The 14,500-nt window shown below is 52.2% G+C and overlaps 1 protein-coding gene across 2 annotated transcripts in view; it reads left to right on the top strand.

Annotated features, from left to right (window-relative positions):
- LOC112108572 (genetic suppressor element 1) overlaps positions 1–14,500 on the top strand; it is a 231,507-nt gene that overhangs the window by 125,720 nt on the left and 91,287 nt on the right. The window contains exon 1 of one of the 2 annotated variants that reach the window (XM_024202760.2): positions 2,717–2,789. The exons of the other annotated variant lie outside the window; for it this stretch is intronic. Coding sequence (XP_024058528.2) covers positions 2,753–2,789 — 37 coding nt within the window. The 5' untranslated portion in view covers positions 2,717–2,752. Of the gene's footprint in view, positions 1–2,716; positions 2,790–14,500 lie in introns of those variants that run through there. 2 annotated transcript variants of the gene reach the window in all.

Here is a 14,500-nt window from a genome sequence, read left to right as displayed (position 1 = left end):
GGGGGTCACCCTTTGGCTCCAGTGTATTTTCCTGCAAAGTAGCTTAAAAAAGGACCTCTGAAATACTTGGGTACGCGAGAGAGCCCTGAATTTAGGGCCCCGCTTGCTCTCCCAGAAATACTTTCAGCTCCAGTATTGGCAGATGTAGGCTTTGGGGTTTTTTACGTGGTTTTAAACCAGAAAAAAACCACAGCCGTTTGTCCTGCACAAAATATTATTCACCAAATTAGCTTCAGGGGGACTCTGGCATCATCTGAAAGTCGCACAGTTCTTCCTTTGTGTATTTCTCTGTCCTACTGGGCCTGGTCCAGATCCCATTGAAAGCAGTGGGCTTTGGATCAGGCCCCTGGTGTGTTATAGCAAATACATGACTGGTTTAAAATAGGCTCTAGTTGCCTGTCTGGGAGTAGCTGTGCAAGGAGGAGCCATGTGCCCCCGACACGTGTGCCTGGCTTTGGGGGCTGAGGTATGGACCCCACTTCTATGCATGGACAGGAATGCAGATGATGACCCTTCAACCTGCTGGTGGCTTCTGGACTTCCAGGCCCAATAAGGGTATAACTAGCCATGCTGTTGGGCTCCTTTGTGACTCTGACTTCAAAGGGGAAGCCACACCATTGTGCAGTGACTGTATCTTGAAGCTGGTGGATGGGCTGGTCAGTTATCAGACAGGATGTGGCTTTCTCTTGCAGTAGGGAGATATCACACCTTTGCCTTGGTGAACTTTGGCGGTGATAGCAGCGAGCAGTTCAGGAGGGGGTGGCGGAAAGGGACCGAAGGCCCACAGCACATTGTGTCACTTGATCGTTTACTTAAAGCAAATTAAACCTGGGCCTTTGTTACTATGGTGCAGCCAGAGCTCTGTAATAGCATTTATTAGCCCGATTTGCCTGCGAGCATGTCTTCCCGGATCCGATAATGCCTCGGTGGAGAGGGAATGTGTGAGATTGTATCAGGCACTTGATTACAGTCACACCAGGGATATTTTCGGACTGGGGAGGAAAGGGGGAATTGGAGGGGGGGGGGGGGAGGGGACATGGCTTGTAGTCTGAACCGGGCAGGGGGGGGGGTTGTTGTTAACAGCCAGGCAGCCAGCCTCTGGGGCAGGTAGGAGTTTTCGGATCCTCCTCCTCCTCTTTCGTTTTTTCTCTCTCTGCTCCTCAGTCAAGATAGTTAACTCCTGGCCCCCGCTGCTCCTGTCAGCCTTTTATGTGCAAGGCAGAGAGAGGGAAGAGAAAAGCTCAGGGCATGCGGTGAAGGCAATTTTTTTTAAGTGGCGGGGAGGTCTTTTGTATGGCTTATCGTTCGGGTTGGTTTTGATCAGCAGCTGCTTGGAAACACAGCCCACCTCCGGGGGGGGGGGGGGGGCGGGGGGGGGGGGGGGGGGGGGCGGGGGGGGGGGGGGGGGGGGGGGGGTGGCTGTGATGTGGGGGGGGGGTGGACTGGAAAAGAGACTTCTGCATCCCAGTTTTTCCTGGAGCGGCTTCTTTGGCGCCTTGCTTCCTGCACCCCGGAAGATCGGAAGTGAAAACTGCTACAAATTCGTCTGTGTCTGTCCCCCCCCCCCCCCAAGAAAAAAAATATATAAAAGCAATGGGGAAAGCAGAAGAGGAGTGCTCAGGAGCGGAGGAACAAACCCGGCACTAAGCGCTGGAGACTGCCTGCGATGAACAGATGCCTGATGGTTTCCTACCCTCTCTCTTTCATTAGAGGAGACAAATCTGCTGTCAAGTAGCCAGATTTCCAATTTACCGATAATGATTCTTGCATGAAAATTGATCGAGGGGGCTTTCTGGTGCTCGGCTCTCTTCTCGCTCCGCCTGGCTGGCTGTAGCCTCGGGGAGGTTTGGGGTTTTTCTCTCTTTCTCTGTCTCTTTTCTTCCTTTCGCTCCTTCCCGAGTCAGTGGCGGGACACCGAGGGGAAGGCGATAAGCCCCCGCCGCAGCTCTGATCTCCGGGCTCCCCCCCTAAAGGAGAAACCTCCGCGTCACTTCTGTGCAGTAATTTCTAACCCCCCCCCTTTCCCTTTTGGAAACCGGTAGCTAAGGGGGAAAGAAAACAAAGCCGATTTCGCCTTGGTAACGAGAGAGATTCCCCCCCCCCCCTCCTTCTTTCTCTCAATCTGTCTTTCCTCTTTCTCCTCCCCCCCCCCTTTTGATTCTGAACATGAAGCCCTGTTGGAAGCAAATCCACTGACCCCCACCCCCCTTCGCTCGCCCTTGACATTCAAATGATTGAATGGAGAAAAGAGTGCAAGTCGCAGGTTTTGGGGGCTTGTTCCCCCCCCCTCCTCTCTCTCCAAATGAGTAATCCCTAAAGGAGATTTTACAGGCCGGGACCCTCCTTTCTGCCCCCCATCCCTCTTTCTCCTCCTCCTCCTCCTCACTCTTCAGTTTCTCTCTCTCTCTCTTTTTGTGTGTGTGTGTAATTTGCATCTCTAGTCTAAAAAGGCAGGAAAACCCGGGGAAGGCATCAAGGCATGGCAGCTGTTTAAAGTGCTGTTGTGTTGTTAGTCAATTACCTCCGTGTGGATCTGCAGGTGACAGGCTGCTGCTGAAACTGACAAGAGACCTCCCCCCTTCCCCATCCCTGCTGCTTTAAAAAAAAATTATTATTTAGATTATTTTTGCCTTTGGGGGTTGTTTGCTTTTTTTAAAAACCCCTTTGTGTGGTTTATTTTTTTTCTTCGACAACCCCCTTCATCCTTTTCACCTTTGATTTTTCTGGTCGCAATGGAACTGTAACATAAATCATGTTTGGACTGAAACCCCCTCTGTATTACTTACCAGGTAAGGAGATGCATGATGTGTTTGATTGTGTGTGTGTCCCAACCCCCCTCCTTCATTGTACAGCTGATAATAACAGATGGGCGCTGATTCTCTGATACACCACGCTCCTGCAGATCAGGAGTATCTCCACTGGAGATGATGGAATTCTGTTGGTGTAGATCCGGATTAATTGCACTGGAGTCAGAGGATTTGTGTCGGTGTGAATCAGGAGTAATCCCACTGCAGTGGATAGTAGTAGTGTGGAGTAAATGGGGAGTAACTGCACGGGGAATCGCCAGAATTACATGGCTGTTAGGCGTAAATGAAAGGAGAATCGGGCCCCCTTGTGTATTTCTTTCCCTCTTCCCTCCCCTCCGAAATCCTTGTGCAACGTGAGCTCTGTAGTTTTCACCCAGCCCTTGGGGTGTATAGCATATCTCGCTCCTCTTGTCTGCCCTGCTCGGCTTCCTAAGTGGTGAGCCTTGTTTTATTTAACAGCAAACGGCAGAAGCACTTAAGTAATCTAAGGTGAATTAAGAAGTGTGGTGTGAAGTTACTTTCGAGTGGTGCCTAATATTGTTTCATGGCTCAGTGAGCTCCGATCATGTAGCAGACAGCACCAAAGTGGCGACTCTAAGTCTCTCCTCTTTTCTCCCCCCCCCCCCTTTTTTCCCCTTTCCCTTTCTGCCCCAAGTCCCTGGGGTTATTCTCCCCTGATAGGAGGTGTGTGTCACTGCTCTGACATGTGCTTTCCTGACACTCTTTGCTGCTTGGGGCGGGGAGAGGAGGTAAGCCATACAGAGATATTTATGGCAGGGGAAGAATAATGCTCTGTTTTGTTTCCTCTTCATTAACCCTTCACAGTGGAGCAACAGTTTGCACGCCAACTTTTTATTTTCAGTGCAAGTTTGGGGAAAATGAGTTGACGGCTTTGCCTGTCGATCTGTCTGTCGTTAAGAAGATCATATTCTTTTAAGGAGATTGATAATTTAACAGCAGATTAGAAAAAGCTGGTTGTCCCCCCCCATCTGTGTTTCAAAAAAATATTGAATTAGAGTCCTCGCCGAAATGAAACCGCGGCGCTCGGGCTGTCGAGTTTGCGGGGTGGGGGGGTTTCTCTCTCACTTGTTTGCGTGCACCAGGCATGTGGTTTTGGTGGGAGGACTAGCTCTCCAGTTACCTTTGCCGTTGTGACTCCTTTGGTGGTTTCATAGCAGTGCCTGTTTGTGATGGTTATTTGTTTCAGGAAATGGGTTTTGCATGTGGCAGTTAGTTACAGGAATGAACTGTTATAAAAAAAAAAAAAAAAAGAGCCCCAAAGGTCTTTAAGCTGTTGCGAAGTTCCCTGTACTGAAAAGGTTGTTGGTGAGTGAGTCTTTCATAACAACCTGGTTTTAAACTGGCTACAGTGCTCTTTAAAGTCTGCTGGATACTTGGAGAAGGGAATTCTGTTTGCCCCACAATGGTAATGTATGAATGCTAGCAACCGGTTTGACCTTTTGTCTTGTTAAATATCATTGTTTTGGTCAATTCTGTGTTCTGAAGGGTTTTCCTGAGTTTCTCAGCTGCTTTCTTATTGACGGCAGACTGTATTGACTGTATTCTGGTCATGGTTGTGCCTGTGTACATCTGGAGTCATGCCACCAAAGGGGATTTGCACAGGTGTAACTTGTCTATGAGATAATCAGCGTGTCCACACACAGATTTGCACCAAAAGAACTGAAGGTGCGAATTGCAACCAGTTTAGTTATTTCAGGGCCTGTTACCCTTAGGACCCTGACTTCACAATGGGGTAGAGAGGATAAATCACTAATACTTGGAGGCCTTCAGATCCTATAGCTGTGTGGGCCTTACAGTCACCCAGACAGATCCTAAATACTCAGCTACCTGTGGCAGTCCCTTTTGTGATAGTAGCTGTCTGCTCCGCAGCATCTCTCAGCCCAGCGGCTGCAGTCCCTGGGAAGTGTGCTTATTGTTTTGGAGACTTGTTTCAACTTAGCACAGAGGGTATATAAAAAAGAAGCCGGTGCGAGGGATGCTGTGCAATCTGAGGCAGGCGCAGTTATTATTTATATAGCACCGTGCTGCCAACAGGAAACGTGTCCCAAAAGATAAAAATCGAGAGGCAGAGCTCATTAGTTTTGTTTTATTTGCATTCGGTGCCAATTTTTTTTTTCTTTTGCTCTGGGTGCAGATCCCTAACCTCCCTCCCAGTTTTTTGTGTTTTTATGAGGTCTTGATGATCCTTAGAGACGCGTCTTCATGGGTTTCCATTTCTCGCTTGCTCTGGGTTTTTTTTCACTGCTTAAAATGGAAATCAATAATAACTGCACAAATGCTCCACTTTTTTTTTTTGGTCCTGTAAAATCAAACAGGGGATGCCGGAAAAGTCTCTAAGCAGATGGAGCGAGACTATTTTTTAACATGTTCCAATCCCGCGGTATTTACCTACTGTGCCCCCGTTGCGTGAAACTTCTCTGTTTTACTATAATTGCTCGTTCACTAATTCCTACACCCTGTAAAACCAATCGGCATTTAATATGGAAATAGATACACTGCAGATGTGAGAAAAGGATTTGTTCCAGGAAGTGATAGAAAAGTATGATCTATTGCCAGCAGAGTGATATTCCGTTCCCCTTCACAGGCCACTGTATTTCTGCCTTCTCTGGGCATCCATCAGATGGTCTATTTTCTTTCCAACCAGCGTCAGAAAGAAGAGGTGCATTGAAGTGTCAGCCTTTGAGATTTAAAGCAATTAAGGAAAATTATGTGTGGACTATTCACGGTGCTGTCAAACAGAGAAATCATTGCACGCAGGCCTTCGCAGCTACCAGAGGCATTAGGAAATGCTAATAGCACAGGTAGGGTCAGAGCAGATGTAAATTTCAACCTTCTACGTTAGGCTTTCAAGCGTTTTACAGAGTGGTTTTATGATCATGGCGGTGACTCAGCTGCAGAAGCCCTGTGGAGCATTGTAACCGTCTCTGTTCCATCACTGGACCTGTCCCCAGGCTGTCTGGTGTCATGCACAGCGACCCGCATAAACCCACAGGTCAAAGGGGTGGAGTTGTGTGTGTAATGTCAGGCCAGCAGCTCATTGTAACCTGAGTGGGCAGAGGCGAGGAGATAGGAGAACAGGGAGGTGGGCGCCTCACACCCTAGATGGCTTTTATTTGAAATGGAAAGCACTGAAGAAAGGTGCTAGACTGACTGCCCCGGGGCCTGAAGGCCTCTGTCTGTGGGAACAGGTGCAGCAGCAGGGAAAGCAACAATGCAAGCTCCTCCCATGCCAGTGCAGGTGCCACCTGTTCTTTTAGGGCCTCTCTGGGTTCCTGGAGGCAATACTTTCTCCAACACCTTGCCTACAAGAGCACCAGTGGGGATGTGTGTGTGGGGGGGGGTGTTCATGTGGGCCATAGACCAGTAACCACATGTTGCACCTCTCTAGCACCCAGGACCCCCTGAGTGCTTTATTTTTATGACTGTTGTGCCTCAGAACATCCCTGTGAGGCAGTGGTTGCTCATCAGCCTCACATTACAGATTGGGAGACCAAAGCCGGGGAGAAGTGACTTGCTCAAGTCCACCCACCCAGGCAGTGGCAGAGCCAGGGCTCGAATGCAGAGCTCCTAGTCCTGCGCTTTACCACTTATGCAAAACTCTCTGACCGTTAGGTGGAAGTGAGTTGGGGATCTCAGCACAGTTCTGCGGTGGGCTTGGTTCCCCATCGCACAGTCCACCAGGCTATGTGATAACACAGGCGTTAGGAAATGAATGAGCGAGAGGGTCACTGCTAAGGTGGGGTGCCAGGGGAGTGGTGGCCCCGTCGTGGAAGGCTCCATACCCCGTTCCCAATCTGCTGAGCATATGTCACTTGTAATAATGATCCTCAGAAAGCAAATCCTGGTCTGCCCAGAACCGGACCAGGGCCAGGAAGGCTGAAACCATAGCCCAGCTCACCTTTCGATGGCTGCTTTCGAGCTGGGAGCAGACAGGGCCAAGCTGGCCATTATAAACCCTATTTCCCCCCCCCCCCCTTTTGTAGACAGGAACTCTTTCTTGTGGCTGGCTGCCTAGGTGGGACTGCAACAGATGAGGCCCTTTGGGGGTCTGATTACTCCATCTAGATGCGTGCGTGGTCCAGGCTGAGGAGCCGACTCATCAGAGTGGACATTCTCACTCTCCCTGCTGCACCTCTTCCAGTGAAGGGTGCAGTTCTGAGCCATTCATAGCACCAGACCCATTCCCTAGCACGGCTGCTCAGCTAGTCGTTAGTAAAGGGATATGGCAACCAGACAGTATCCACTGCTGCTGCTGAAGTGGGGCAGGACGGCTTTAACAGCATCATCTGGGCTTGCGTCAAAGGAGCCAAACTCCTTTTAAAGACCAGCAAGGAACCAGGGGGGAATGGAAAACTTGAAATTCCTTCTCTGCCATTTATCCCAGTAACTGGTTGGGAGGCTTTTTCCTGGGACGCGTCCTCTCTGTCTGCAGTGCTGTCAAGGGGGTGGGAGGCAGCTCGTTCCATGTGAGCTGGATGGAGCTGTCTGTTGTGGGTTCTGTTCCCTAGGAAGGACCATCGCCAGGCTGCCGGCTTCACAGCCCGGAGCTCTGGTCCTTGCAGAGTAACCCATTATCGGTGTTGCCCCTTTATTGATGATTCTTTTTGCGTGGCTGGATTGTTTTGAACTTGTGAAGGATGTGGACTGAAGATCAGTGTGGTGAAGCCTTTTGCTGGCTCTGAGATGGTTGGTTTGATTCATGCCGTCCTGCTCAGCCTCTGGCTGGAGCACCTGGTCAGATCAGCTCAACTCAGCCCCCGGCACACGGGTGCTGAATGCGAGGGGAAGCTGTGTTCCTGGGGGCGCAGCTGCATCCGGCCTTAGTGGCTGACCTCTGAGCTGTCCAGCCGCCAGCCTCGAGGGTGTGCAGTGGGGGTGGGACTGCCTGTGGCAGAGAAATTGATTTCCAAACTTGATGCGTGGTGGAAAGGAACTCGATTTCCATCCAAGCCAGCTGCCCTTGTGAGCCAGAATGGATGTGGTAGGGGTGGGGAGTCACACCCATCAGTGGCAACCCCCCCTTGGCTTTGGGATCGGGCCCCGTAACAGTCCCACGAGATGGTGCTCTTTGAGCAGGGCTGGGGAGGCTGCCTGTTAGCAGCCCCCACGCTCACCGTGAAGGCTTGGCTTTGCCGTGCCGGAATTTGCTTTCCCTTTCAGCATCCTGTGGGAGGCTGTGATGACTTCACACGCTCTCTGGCTGCTCCCAGCCTTCCAATGTAGCCACCTAGCTGTGGGCCTATCACAAATCCCACTGGAGTCCCTTCCCTGGGCTCTGGGTCACTGTGGGTCAGACCCTCGCTTTTATCCTGTTGGGGTTCTCTTGGTGACCCCACTCCAGCACACACTCAAGCTCTGGGAAAGTCTTAAGCGCATGCTTAGGTGTTTTGCTGAATGGGGATAGCTGCAGAATCAGGGCCTCTGTGACTGGTTCCTAATTTCAGCCCAGGGTGGCAATATTAGCCAGCGGATCAGAGCAGATGGTGGGATCTAGGGTCTGCCGTGTAAACGCTGCCCTGCCTGTGTCGGTTGCGTTGTGTTAAGGATGAGTCGCCCAAGCTGTGTTCCTCCGGTGTCCTGCTCTGTTCTCAGAGTGCAGCCTTCCCCTCGGGAAAGTGTGTGGGCAGGGTTCTCCAGCATCGGCGAGGACGTTCACATCCCTTCTGTGCAGCTGCACCTGGCTTAGCACCTCCATGGGAAAGGTCCTGTTAATTCTGAGGTTGCCTCGTTGCTGGGCCGTGGCCGTAATTCCGCCTCCAGGCGCCTCGCTGGGGAAAACACACCGTGCGGCTTGGACTCCGTTTCCCACTCAGAGGGCGTGGGGGCTAGTAGTTAAAGTGGGGGCCGGCAAGTTGGGACTGCAGGGGCCTGACCGGCGTACGTGGCTCGACATCCCGAGCTGTAAAATGGAGGCCGCGCTGACCTACTACACCTGAGGCAGGGTTGATGTGACGCTTGGTTAATAGTTTGCTAAGCGCTTTCGTCTCCTCAGATGAAAGGTGCTGTTAGAAGCGCCCAGGAGCTTTCTGCCCTGCTATACAAAAAGGCCATGGGTGGCTGAATCACACGCCTCGCAGTGCGTATCTGCCTCCAGAACTCCCCCATGAAGGGTTCTGAAGGGAAGTGGTAACTAATGGGGGACTGCGCTGAGGCGATACTTCCGTCGCATTGAAAGTGGCACCTGTCGCCTCTCCTGTCCTGGTTTTAAATAGATGAACATCATCATAATACCAAGCTCTTGTGTGTAGTGCCTTTCCTCCGGAGAGCTCAGAGCGCAGGATCGTTATCTCCATTTTACAGAAAGGAAAACTGAGGCAACAGGAGGGGAATTGAGTTGCCTAAGGCCACCCAGCAGGCCAGTAACCAAGCCAGGAATAGAACCCAAGTCTCCAGGGTCCTGGTTCAGTGCTGTATCCACTAGGCCACACTTCCTACCCTAGCAAGCCTTGGCAGAATCAGAGCTGATGAACAGATGAGGGCATTCCTGTGGGAGAGTGAGAAATGCCCTGTGAAGTGGGGCTTGTGAGAGGGAAGTTTCCTGCTTCCCCATCACCCCCATCTCACTCACATGGGTGCACACACTCCCTGCAAATTGCAGATGAGTGCCTAGCGAATGCAATGCTGTACGCCCCACTGGGGTACCACTGCGGCTGGCAATGAAAAAGTACTCTTGGCAGCCCCGGAGCAGAGAGCCCTGTGAATGATGGAGAAGGCGGGGGACTGGCTTTTTATCCCTTCTCCCATCAGGAGGGTGCTTACAAAGCGCCTCTTGCCTGCTAGCCCTCATGGAGGAGCAAGTAAGGCCCAGGGAGCTGATGCGACTTTCCCCAGGCTGTGGGGTGAGTCCGTGGCAAAGCCTCTCACCCCTCTTCCCTGATCACTAGCGCCCCACTCCCTATCAGCATCCCCAGCTCAAACCTGGTTCCCTGGCTGAGCCTTGGGAGCCATTCACCTTCCTCCCCCTTGGCAAGTTCCCTGCCAGCCCCAATAGGAACCTTGCAAACAACGACGGGTGGGTCAGTGTCATCAGCCAATCAGAATGCTTCAGCTAAAAGCCACACCCAGACTATCACCTGGCCCTATCTTGGTCCACAAAGCCATTTGGTCTTGAAAGGCCCCTGGCTGGAGTTGGTTTATTGTTTTACCAGGCTGATACAAGGCTTCCTTGGTTCAAATCCCATTGTGTGTTCAGGGCTGTTTCGAGTGTGTTTCCTCCGTCAGGCCGGCTGCACAAACACCATTGATTTAAAGCAATGCGCAGCCACGGATCAGACTCTTGTCCACAGTTCAAACCCCACTGGTGTCCCCCTAGTCCTGGCAAATGAAGAGCAGCTGGTGGGATCGGGGCTTACAATCCTTCCCACCTGTCCGTTTTCCTACGAACAAGCCGAATTTGGCAACGCACCCCAGAGGTCAGATGTGCTTTAGTCAAACACCAGTTACTAGTCTCAGTACAGGGGTAAGCGGGTGTTGTGGAGAAACTGGGACCGGATCATCTAATGGCCCTTCCTGGCCTTAAAATCAATGAATCTATAAAAGTTGGGCTCTGCCTAGGTCCCTAGATGAGAGTCATCTGGACAATCCTGCAACCTCCTTTTCAGACGTGCTGAGCCCCCACCTCTCCCGTTGGAGTCGGTGCGGGTGCTTGGCGCCTGGCGACGCTGTGCCCCTCCCCGGCCCGTCTCCCTGCAGCTCCCCGGCGTGGCTCAGCCCCGAGGTGATAGCACTCTCCCCCTCTTGTAATGTAATTCACATGGGATTAGTTCCAGGACCCCCCCCCCATCCTAAATTTGGTCGTCATGGCAACAGTGTCACCCACTTGCTAGTTTCCCTGTGGTTATTTGCAAGGGGGGGTGGGAGAGAAAAGAAAGAGGGAGGATATAAAAGGAGGGAGCAAAAAAAAAAAAGAAAAGCCGCCCCGCACAAGGCCTGATGTCTGGGCGTCCGTGGACTAATTACTGTAGAGGCAGCTGTGGGGGGAGGAGGGGGGGCAGGGGCTAAGTGGTGCTTTCATGGCTGGCGTGGAGGGGATCTGTGACCCGAGGAACAAGCAGTGGAAATCAATAACATTGCGAGGGAGGGAAGCGGGCGGCTGGAAAGGCAAAGATTTTTGTCACCTTGGCTTTCCTTTGTGTGCAGGAGAGGATGCCGAGGGCCCGGCTCCTTTTGTTCCCCTGCTTGGCACCGTGATGCCCAGAACAAGTGTCAAGAGCTTGAGCGGTGATTAGCAGAGGCGCTTTCAGCCAGCCGGCCCCAGTTCCAGGGGAAGGGGAAAGGGAGGGGGGCCGTTTTCACACCCCTGCATCGCAGCCAGCACAAGAGAGAGATTTTAACCCCTTCCTGTGTGTTTTGCTGCTGCCGCCCTGCTACCCGGGGCGGCACCTGCCCGGAGGGCGGTCGAGAGTGAGCGAGCTCATTACAGCCGAGCGGGTGCAGTTAGAACGCAGGCAACGGGGCAAGCACCTGCCACCAACTTCACTCGGTGGGGCTAGGGCTTGGCCTGAAGCCTTTAGCTCCCATGATGAGGCTCAGGCGAGGGTGCTGCATGGGAACGGGCCCAGCCGTGGCCTGCTGGATGGATCTGTCTCCTCCCTGGCCCCTGGCCTGTTACTCCTCCTCTCCGCCCTCCCCGTGATGGGTAGCCCCTGTCAGATTCGCACGGGAGGAGCAGCCAGTGGCTCTGCGGGCTGCCAGGCGTTGATGGCAATGGGACGTTGCTTTGGCACCTGGGTGTTGCCTCATAGCTCTGCTGGGCTGGAGGGGAGGTTAGCCACCCGCTTGGCCTCTGAGAGTGGGATCCTCCAGCCGGGGGTGGACTCTTCCCCGCAGAGAACTGTAGCGGTGGCAACACTCGGCACAGCCAGAGCGCTCCTGCCAGCCAATGATCTCAAAGCTTTTTACAAAGGAGGCTCAGTAACGTTTGCCTCAGTTCATGGCTGTGGAAACTGAGGCACTGGGGGGAGGGGCTGGATTTCTCCAAGGTCTCACACCGTGGATTCCTGACTACCAGTCCTCTGTGCCGCTAGGCCATATGATCTGGGTGATATCTGTTATCTGGCCTGGTATGGGTGGCCTTTTCTCCCTGCTTCACCTTAATCCAACTTCCTTCTACATCCCCACTATGGCCAGCTCCTCTGGGAGTATGGCAGTGTGCTTTGCTTGTAGTCATGGTTTGGACGTGAATGGCTCGGGGAGGGGGAAGTAAATTATTACTAAGCCAACCTTTCCCCCCCCCCCCTTTCCCCTTAATCTCTTTATTCCTGGGTTAAGCCTGGTTTCCAATGGTTTTAAAGACAGATTTGCCCTTAGCCATATTGGACGTAGTGGTAATGACTGCTAGCGTGTGTGTTTGTGTGTGTGCACACTTGTAATCCCAGTGTAACAGTAATATCATCTGACATTTCTATGCCCCTCTTGTCCCAAAGGATCCCAAGGTGCTTTGCAGCCTATATAGACAGGGATCAGTTTACCCATCAATGAGATGCAGCCAGCGCTGGGGTGGAATGCAGCAGCTGCTCACTGTTCTTTAGCAGATTAGAAGAATGTTGTATTCCCTTGGAAGTGCCGGGAAGGATTTAGGGAGGCAGAATGTCATTATCCAGACAGGAATTTGGCCAGGACACTGGGGCTAACACCCGAGCTCTTGCAAAAGCGCTAAGGAATTTTTAACAACCTCACCTAATCTGTTCTGAAAGATGGTCCCCTTGGCAGCCCAGCGCCCTCCTGGCCTTGGTTTGGAAGAGCACCCCCGGACTATCCCCACATGCATTTCATGCTGCACTGGGCCTTCTCCGGGATCTCTCCCAGCCAAGCAGCCCCTAAGCGTGACACATCATAGCTTGGGAGCGCTCGTGAGAGCCCCATGGGTTGGAGGCAGCCCCGAGTGGCACTGCAGCAGACGCGCAGCGCTGCTGAAAACCCTCTGCTGGCTGCGGTCGTTGGCTGTCAAGGAGCTCAAATGGCTGGAGTAGGGGCCAGTCGAGTTGCCTGGAAGGCAGGTTTTTGTCATGGTCTGCTGTTCGGAAAGCAAATGTTCCCCTCGGGCTTTGGCAGGAGCCCCTGATCTGTCATTCCACATTGCGGCATGGTGCAGAGAGCACATGCAATTCCTGCCGCTTCATCCGGGGAGGTGGTGGATTACGGGCTGCCCAGCCTCCCCCCCATCTCCCCTCCCGTCCCACTCGAAAGCCCCTCGGTGATAAGGGTACCTGTGACATTGCATGAAAGTCTCACAAACCATTAATTCCATTACCAACATCTGATCTCCCCCTTGCCAGGAGGGCCTACTCTGTAACCAGGGTGGAGAGGCCTATGAATGAATTGCTGAAGGGCCAACAAGCAGATTAGCACTTAGCAGATGTTACCTTAAAAAGTGAACTGCCGGTGTCTCCTGCATCTGCCTTTGCTTGGATCCGGCGCGCTCCGCTCCTGTGGCCTTTCCAAATGGATCCATTTGGCTTCTGGAGATCTCACCTTTGAAAGGGAAATAAACAACCCCACCTTCCCCTGTGCCCTGCCTCAGAGCTGCGCTTGGCTCTGGGTTGGAGCACCTGCTGGATCCCATTTCTCCCTGGCACCGGACTCGGGCGGGCTGCCCCGCTCCGCTGGCATGTGCAGATGGCAAAGCTAGCGGGGCGCCGTCTGCAGCGTCGGCCAGAAATGCAGAGAAAGCAGCTTGCAGGCTAATGACGGCGCCATGTCCAGCCTGAGCAAGTCTGCTCACCTGGCGGTGGGCTCAGCCCCACTGGGAAAGGGCAGAGTCACCCCGATCCTGAGCTGTGGATGTGAAACCAGGGGTGTGAGTGCCGGGTGCTCTCAGCACCTTTCTGGGGACCATCAGAACCGTCATGAGCCGCCCCTAGAGAACGGAGTGTTCTCCACAACCTGCCGTGCTCTTCTGCCCTTGATTCTATTTCTCAAAGGGCTTTCTTTCTGTCTTTCTTTCTTTCTGTCTTTCCACCCCGCTCCCCTTTTGTACACTCTAGTTAATTAAATGCGGCTGCTTTTTGTCAAAAGACAAAGTTGGATATTTATTACACCTTCGTGCTACCAAATGTCAAAGGCACACATGCGCCGAAGAAATACTGGCAGGGAATGAAAACCCGAGCATATGTCTGCTGAGTTCAGGGCAGGCGCGAATGGCAGGCTGGGGCTGCCACAAATAGCCTGCAGCTCTCTAAATTTGGCTCTGGCTAACTGCTTGGGATGACAACGTATTTTACAGTTTCTGTTTACATGGGGAGTTGAGTCTGAGTCACTGGGAGAGCTATTATACTGGATAAACATTCCTCTTCCTCAATGAATTATTTAATTGGAAAGAATTAAAGACGCAGTTAAAATAAAAATATGCTGCCTCCCCCCCCATTCCTTCCCGTTTCAGGTTTTAATTGTGCCCTGGCTCACTCTTTTAGCCAGCGACCGTTTCTCCGCTGTGTTATTTTTACATGGCAAGGGAGGGAAATAAGGCTGTGTTAGTTTTATGTTTTTTTCCCCCCCTTTTTTTAATACTAATGCTTTAAAGATGTTTGACATCTGTAACAAACAGCTGGCATCCTGTTCTGGAAGAATGTCCTTTTATTTCAGAGCAGGTTGAACTGTCATTAATAGTATAATTAGGTGATTATCACTATACAGCAGAAAACTGCTTAATTGCACAGATAGCTTTGCTAGGA

The sequence above is a fragment of the Terrapene carolina genome, unplaced genomic scaffold (assembly GCF_002925995.2).
Source record: "Terrapene carolina triunguis isolate 2854851 unplaced genomic scaffold, T_m_triunguis-2.0 Scaffold33891, whole genome shotgun sequence".
Classification (NCBI taxonomy): Eukaryota; Metazoa; Chordata; order Testudines; family Emydidae; genus Terrapene; species Terrapene triunguis.
This window is presented reverse-complemented; position numbering and strand designations above follow the sequence as displayed.